At 34.7% G+C, this 8275-nt stretch overlaps 3 protein-coding genes across 10 annotated transcripts in view; 1 reads left to right on the top strand and 2 right to left on the bottom strand.

The window, feature by feature from the left end:
• Positions 1–103: 103 nt before the first annotated feature.
• On the bottom strand, positions 104–4090 carry LOC143917610 (cytoplasmic tRNA 2-thiolation protein 2-like). The gene is made up of 5 exons (XM_077439181.1): positions 3792–4090; positions 3326–3600; positions 2875–3257; positions 2514–2801; positions 104–942 (listed from the first exon to the last, which is right to left on the bottom strand). Exons 1-5 carry the CDS (start codon positions 3860–3862, stop codon positions 622–624), a joined length of 1338 nt encoding a protein of 445 aa, XP_077295307.1. The 5' UTR covers positions 3863–4090; the 3' UTR covers positions 104–621.
• Positions 4091–5184: 1094 nt separating this feature from the next.
• Positions 5185–6788, top strand: LOC143917608 (ribosome assembly protein METTL17, mitochondrial). The gene has a single exon (XM_077439180.1). It carries the CDS (start codon positions 5275–5277, stop codon positions 6646–6648), a length of 1374 nt encoding a protein of 457 aa, XP_077295306.1. The 5' UTR covers positions 5185–5274; the 3' UTR covers positions 6649–6788.
• Positions 6789–8275, bottom strand: part of tgo (Aryl hydrocarbon receptor nuclear translocator homolog tgo) — a 76860-nt gene continuing 75373 nt past the window's right edge. For 4 of the 8 annotated variants that reach the window (XM_077439175.1, XM_077439177.1, XM_077439172.1 and 1 more), the window contains exons 13-14: positions 7824–8022; positions 6789–7747 (exon numbers count right to left, since the gene is read on the bottom strand). In XM_077439175.1, coding sequence (XP_077295301.1) covers positions 7590–7747; positions 7824–8022 — 357 coding nt within the window. In that variant the 3' untranslated portion in view covers positions 6789–7589. The remainder of the gene's footprint in view (positions 7748–7823; positions 8023–8275) is intronic. The other 4 variants (XM_077439178.1, XM_077439173.1, XM_077439176.1 and 1 more) reach the window with 1 other exon arrangement.

The following is an 8275-nucleotide window of genomic DNA, read 5'->3' as shown; positions in this document are numbered from 1 at the left end:
AGCGGAGTGTAACATCGCTGTAGTGTCGCACGTCAGTTGAAACTCGGCCGTGTGGTAACTTTAGATAGTTTTGTTTCGTAATAATTAAAAGATAAAAAATGTTGGATGTCTTTTTTTATGAAAACAATTATACTGATATATGGAAAATAATAATTTGAAACGCATGCTGTCTGTCGTTTGTGATTTATAATTGGTGTTTTAGTATCAATCGTACTTATCTGTTTGCATTAGTGATGTGTTTATTTACATTTCAATATTATTGGTTCGTTGAATTTGTGCATATAATATAATATATATATACATACATACATGAACGGTCTATAAATTTTAATTTTCTTTAAATGCATTCCGAATATTTTAACGACTGCAGGCAGTATCGCGTCAGGTATTTTGTATAAATATTTTTTTTAATTCTACATTGGTGTTTCTCTTTTTTTCATTAAGTTAAAAAACTTGTACTCGGAAAGTTGCTATACTCCTGAATAAATTTACTGTGTATGATAACAATTTAAAAACGACAGTGCTTGATTTATTTTATCCTACGTGTTCAAGTTTCAAATCAAACAGAAGCAGAATTATTTCTATGCGAGCTTTATTTTCAGTTCAACAAAAGTATAATACTCATAAAAGAAAATCTTGAATTGAGTTTTTAACATTCTGAAGTCGTTTCTTCTTCTTTATGCTCTTCAGCAAGATCGGCGGCAACAGATCGACGTTGATTATGTCTTTTATAATCAATTGACAACTGTAACACGTGAATGCGTCTACGTCTTCTCTGCGTACTTCGTTTGCGGATGATTTACATGAGCAATTCGAACAAGACTTTTCTTCAGCAGCAACGGCCTGATCTTTTATACACACAACGACGTTGTTCGACGTTTCTCTCGAAAATATTGTAGCTTCGATCGCTGAACATGGAATGACTTGCGTATCCAAAGCAGACTGTAAAAAATAATATAACAATATTGAACTGGTTTTAAACTTGATAAAGCAGTGGCGTCGCTAGGGGTGGTGTCATCTGGTACAGTTAAACAAATGTGACTCCTCCATCTTCCCCCCCCTGTCAACTTCCCCATGGAATTTCTCCAAATCCTTTCGTTTTTTAATACATCACATTCGTCGTTTTTGAGGAGCTCTAAACAAACGACCGATGCGAAAAAATGATAAACGTGTTAAGTCATCAGACATTCGTTTTCTACAAGGACCTCAGTATAGTACATATGCATGCTATTTTTGTCTATATTTGATCACCAGTACGGTCGACGAGCTACCACCGGCACCCGGCCATTGGAAAATTCGCAATTTATTTCCAGGAAAAACATTTAATCCCAATTTTCTAAAGCCAAAAAGTAACGATACTTCATATTAAAAAAATACATATTTTATTAATTATTGATATTTGTTAATTGTTATGTTAACCTTTCCACCGCGTACGACTACTATACATGTCCTAGCGAACATGCCCTCAGCGCGCGAGACACGCATAGATGTCTTGGAAGTTCCAGCCTGTATAAGAGCTGTCTATTGTGTTAAAATTTTATAACTTGGTTGAAAATATTACTAAATGTATACTTTATCAAATTCAATAGATGGCAGTAGTCAAAAAAAATAAATATAGGTTGTAAAATTCAAAAAAATATTGCAACCTATATTTATAGTCGAAAACGTGATAGCAAAATCCGCAAAAAAGCAGCTGCGTACAGGGTATGTTCGCTAAATTTGGTGACGCGGGCAAAGGGTTAAGAAAGCCAGGCAGGATGCTTTTGCTAAAAAAAAGGGTTCATTATTGTCAACCTTTTTTTTGCTCTAGCTTTGTAGGACAATAGTTAACCCTTTTTCTTGGTAAATGAAAACTCCACCGCTGAAGACTAGTTATGATTCACGAGAGAGAAGCGCCCAAAGACAAGTTATAAATTCTGGATTGCAATTCCGTCAGACTTAATCAGTTAAGCTTCTTATATTTAGGTACATACACCGATTTCTCAGGAATTCGAATATATATATATATATATGTAGTGTTGGGATTAAACGAAAGGCTGATGTATGGGCTATGGCTGTGAAAGGGTATGTTACGACCGATCGTAGAGGGGGGATGAAAAAGTGGCATAGGGCGCGAAAGGACCGCTATTTTACAGTGAGTAGAAGTTAACCTTCCACTGGGGGCGGTTGGTCGTTAAACCACCGCGTGGTGTCGTTTTAATAAACAACATGACTGAAAACGCACGTGTTTGATCTTCAATTCCACCGCCACATCCCATCGTGGTCCTGAATAGCGCCAACTATTCAGGAATTCCACCCACATATATATAGCTGCGTCAGACGAATTTCGCGGTAGCTGTATATATACATAAATTGCAATGGAGCGTATAGCTGCTAGAGGACCTTCATACAACGAATATGTCGCAATTTGCGTTTATCAATTTGAACAAGTTGGTGTCATCCGGTGCAGACCGCACCCCACACGGGCCTAGCGACGCTACTGGATAAAATACATGCATAGAAGATGATTTTACCTGACACAAGACACATTGAAAATCATCATCTTGGACGACATTACTAGAATTGTCTATTTTATCGCCTGTTCTTAAAACAGTTGGTATTGTAGCTGGAAAATTGTTTTGCAAGTTGTTAACAAACTGTTTAGTCAATGACTGTATACTGGCGTATGGATTGTCATCTCGGATCGTAGGTTGAACTTCAGATATATTTTTAATTTTGGTAAATAAAGCAATGTCTTCTGTCGTCAAATCCTTTAAAGGGCGAAGTACTTTCACTCTATCGTCCCTAGCATCAGAAAATCCCTACAAATAAACGTATTTTTTAATGAAATCTGTACATACACGTCTTGGATGTCTTAATGATGATTCTACGTACAATATCCGATGACATGTGTGAGCCGCCTCCGATAGCTACATTTGCCAATAAATTGGCTGCAAGTTTGGTGGCCGTTTCGGCTAATAATACATAAGAACAATCCAGGCGCTTTGCACAATTGAGCAGTAGATTTTGTTTAAGTTTCTTTAAAAGATTCAACTTCGCCGTGCAGTTCTTTGTAGATGTGATCAAATTTTTGAATTTAAGATCTAGTTCTTCGTCCTTCGTTGGGACATCTGATATGTTTAAATTTAATGCATCATCTTTCATGACTTCGCTGAGTCTCACTGAGTAGAACATTAAATCGTACTGTTGAATTTGTGACTTGACTTGCGACATTATTTCTATATTTTTGGCATCTTCCGAGTGCCGAAGGGAACTTTCTGAAAGGTAATAAGTATGTTAAAAGCGCATTCAATGAATTCTTATGGATTTTAAGAATAGAATGTACCGTCGATATGAAGTACAAGCGCCTGAAACTGGAGTTTTTTATGTGTACTGTCCTCGATTCCATTTTTTACCAAATACAATAGGGTAGATGAATCAATCTTGCCGGAGAATGCTATCAAAACTTTGTCACCTGGCTTTACGAGTCTACTTTTGCCCAATGTGGCTCGGAATTTGTGTGTCACGCCAACAGTGAAACAGTCATCACAGTAAAAATCTTTCTTCCGTAGTGTAACAGTTGCTATTGTTAGCTTGCATTTCTTACAATTTTCATTGCCTCTAAAAAAAAATATTTTATGAAAGTATTTTTTTAGTTTTACAATTGATAAATATTTTTGAAAAATTAACGAGTTATTTAAATCCAATGATGAATAGCCTTAATCATTTTGGAATTTCAATTTTTTCCAATATAAATTTAATAAAACTAAAAGGAAAATGTATTTAGAATATATTCCTTGTGACGGACGTACAAGTTCAATGATGATAGTTCCTGTTCCATAAACTTGTCTCCGTCGTAATCGTCATCGTTTACAGTACACATTTTAAATAAAATATCTTGTCGAAATGAGTATATCTGTCCCACGTGTGATGAACTGTCAAAATTAGTTTGGTCCTAAATCTTGCTAATAACAGCTTTGTGATTGTCAAAACGGATTAACGGATAAACGGATTATTTCGCACATTTCGATCGCGCAAACGACAATCGTTGGCACGAAAATCGTGAATATGGAATATCTGGATGGTGAATATGGAATATGGAATATCACATACATGCATTACAACTTACAAATAATTCTCCTTCCCAATCGACATTACACTAACACAATGAATATTAAAATATTTTGTCTTCTTAAATTTTATATAAAATTCAAATCTAAATCTAAAAATCTTAATATGTAAATGAAAATAAAGTCGAACAATGCAATCGAGTAAAAACGAAATAAAAATACGTCCGTTTCGAATCGAAGAATGTGAATTTTGCACGTGTTTGAAAATAAAATAGTCTTCGGCTATCTTTGAAAATTTACAAAACGACGCAATAAAATTTATGACATTTTCTAGGAAAGATTCCGAGGCAGACACATTGACGACATTTTGATTTGTTTGGGCGTAACAGAAAAAAATATTTTTTCTCTTTACCTGATATGTAATCGAATGCGATCTTTTCCAACTTGAAATCTTCGAAAACAATTTTTTCAAGATTTGTATAATTTTTGAAAAATTTTTAGATTTCTTTCGTTTCCGCGTTTCCACAAACTTTTGATTTTTAACAATGGGTTTCCGGAAACCATTAGGGTGTAACGCGAACTTTTTTCAGGTAGCTGGAGTTAACTGATTGACTAGTACATCTAGTGTGAAGTATTCAAATTATCAGGATGATTATTGAGGGTGTTTTGATTGCATGGAGAGATTCGGGGCCATCCTTTTGACACTTGTAGAGGGGTGTCATATATCGATAGAGGTTGAGGTTGCTCTTTTTTCTTCTTAATTTTTTGTAGCAAACTCATATTATTTGGTTACGAATATTGAGACAAAAATGTTGGTTTTATTGAGTATGTGTGGTTCAGTGATTATCGGTACGAAGTGTAATTTTTACTTTATCTATTTACAAAGTATCAATAGATGATGTTTTGTAATCATGAGAAAATTCAACCACGAGATTTTACTGATTTGAAATTATCAGGTTTTCGTGATTTTTAAAAATAAGGGTGAATGTCTGTGCATTTTGGAGATAATTTAAACATGTTAAATACCACCATACTTTAACTTATTGCTAGTCGCTGAACTGTTTATCGTTACGTTGTATTTTTTTTTTAATGTGCGTTTATATTTTAGCATTTCGTGATAATTTTTTGCACTGACAACACTATACACAAGTGAGGTTATATTTACGCGCCGGTCAATGTGACAGGTGATCGAAACCTACGTTTGTTGCTCACTATTTTCAAAATAATGATGAATCATAATAAGAGAACTTTTTTGAGAACGTGTAGTATTCTTAAACGTTATTGCAGTGTTAAAATAAGGAAAAATGTTGAAGTCGAACAAAGTATCAAGGAAAAATTAGAGAATGATGAGATGAAATTCGGAAAGCACCCAGGCATACAAATGAAAAATGTACATTTCCCCGAGAATATTTCTCTAGCCGTTCAATCTGCTTTTGTCGACACGCCGATGAAGGCTGTTGAAAATGATAGTTTACAGTTGGCAAACTATCTTAAATGTCGTCATGCCCCTCCAGAGAATTGGGAAATTCGTGATAAACGCAAAAATATAATAAATAATTTATTATCAGGACGTAATGTCGACACATCATCAAAAAGTAAATACCAACTAGAAGAATTTGAAAAAGATAACGAAAAGACAATAAATTGGACGATGAAACAACAGGTATACTCTTGGAAAGCTGTCTTATACGATAGGTATACGAGCTTGAAGTATTTACTTGGAAGGAGTTCTGCAGAATATGCTGTACTAAGAAAAATCTTTCAAGAAATTAAATCTAATGCAGAAGACTTTACCCCGAGCACCTTTCATGACTTTGGATCGGGAGTCGGTACCGGAACGTGGGCTTTGAACGACACTTGGCAAAACTATATGAAGGAATACGTAACGGTAGATATATCAACGGAAATGAACGATTTGGCTAAAAATATCATTACACAAGCTTATAAAGCAAAATCTTTTCCTATACAAAGATTTCACCAAAAACGATACTTATCAACACCCGCTAGCAGATATGACATTGTATTATGTGCTTATTCCTTGTTTGAAATGCCATCAGCCGTAGAGAGATTACGCACTCTACTCAATTTATGGAAAAAAACCGAACACTTCCTCGTCCTCGTCGAACACGGCTCAAATGCTGGATTTAGCATACTGAACGAAGCTAGAGATTTCATAATTGAAAATTCAAAATATGATAACCCAGCGTATGTTTTTGCTCCATGCCCACATGAAAACCAATGCCCCAGATATCTAGAAGATGCAACGCCGTGTAATTTCCAAGTTCGTTATACAAATTTGAACTTACTCCAAAAAAATGTGTTTCAAACAGACACTTATTCATATATTGTATTGCGCAGAGGAAATAGACCTGATACACCAGCATGGCCTCGTATCGTAAGACCCAAATTGGCCAGGTCTCGTCATATGATATGTCGCATGTGTTGCAGCAATGGAAAGCTAGAAGAGGTTATAGTTACAGCATCCAAGCATGGGAAAACGGCTTATAGGTGTGCTAAGAAAAGTCAGTGGGGTGATAGGTTACCGGTTACGATCTCCGATAAATTTGTAGAGCCAACGATAAAACAACCTACCGAATAGCTTTTCAGAGTTATATTGTCATCATATAAACGAATAACCAATAATTAGTAGCAAATTTGTTTTCAATTTCAACTATAATACATATTTACAATTGTTATACATAGGTTGGTTAGTTTTATGAAATAATAAAAAACTTGTATAGAGCTAAAATCTTTTTATTTTCCTTTACAATAATTATATCAATGATGAATAGTAAAGCATAGTTTGGATATTAACAATTCATGTAAATTATTTCTAATCCAAAACTGATGTCTGATGAAAAATGGTCACAAATTATAAAATCATGTGGAAGGATTACAATATTCAATGATAATTCACATGTAAAGAAACAGACAAGTAGTATAATATATATATATATATATGTATATATAACTGTCACACGGTGATAAACTAATCAATTAAATATAATTATGTGGGATGTATCTTACATCTATTAAAATTAATCAGTTTTTGTGCCGTTCACAAATGAGTTCATATTATTTTTTTATTCCATAATTATAATCTCATACGAAAATTGTATTTTAAAATGTTCAAAAAGGTAATAATATATAATATATATGTATACTTAAAAAATTAATTTATTATTATGTTATATTCCTCTCACATTCACTGCACAAAACACACATCACAAATAAAAAGGAGTGTTTTTTTTTTTTAATTAAACAATCGTTTTGCATTTAGTGAAAGGCTCATTATTTTTATCATAGTCCTTTTGTCACCAAAAACTTGGGCACAGTGTTTTTCACTTTGAAACGAATCAATCTATACTTATTTATATAATTTTTTTTTTGATTCAGGTATCAAACAGTTGCTAGCATCATAAATGTCACACTTTCATAAAATTTATTTATTTTTTTATTATATATAAGATCCAACAAAATTATTAAATACACTTAAAATTTGCATCATGAAGGCTTTGATAGGTGAATAATGGTGCGAGATTATTCAAAATTGGTGTTGAACATATTAATATTGAGGTCCTCGAATGAGGTGGCACCACCTTGGTCCAACATCTGTAGCATGTCGGAGAGCTCTTGCGGTTGATGAGTCTGGTGTGTTGGCCCACCTTCGGCTCCAGACCCTTGCCAAGACCACATCCCTGAAATTACAACGACGGAAATTAAACTTTTACAACAGTGGTCGAAATTTAAATTATAATATTTGACCAAACGCACCAGGCGGAGGATTGTTCGGTGCTTGCTGTTGATAATGATGATGATGCAGGGAAGGATGATGAGGCGCCCGTTGATGCAACTGAGCATATGTAGGCGGTGGTGCAGCTGGTGATCGTGCTGGTGATAGCGGGGCACCCCCGGCAGTAGTACCACCGCCACTCGTATTACCATATTGATAACCTTCAGTTACTGCAGTACCCTGAAACAATTCAACGATATATTTCTGTTAATTTACAACAAATTTATATTACTGGACAACCATTTCGTTCTCCTCATGTTGAGGGCTTTATTGGTTGACTTCATTGACCTTTAAAGTGGGCTTATACTTGGGCCCTATTGCCAGGAAGAATGTGAGTTTAGAGAAGCTGGCAGTCACTGGAACATTAGAGGGAAGATGAGCGAGAGGACGGTTTCCCATAAGATAGTCAGATCAAATTAAAGAACTGGCGGGA

The sequence above is a fragment of the Arctopsyche grandis genome, chromosome 10 (genome assembly GCF_051622035.1).
Source record: "Arctopsyche grandis isolate Sample6627 chromosome 10, ASM5162203v2, whole genome shotgun sequence".
Lineage (NCBI taxonomy): Eukaryota > Metazoa > Arthropoda > Insecta > Trichoptera > Hydropsychidae > Arctopsyche > Arctopsyche grandis.
This window is presented reverse-complemented; position numbering and strand designations above follow the sequence as displayed.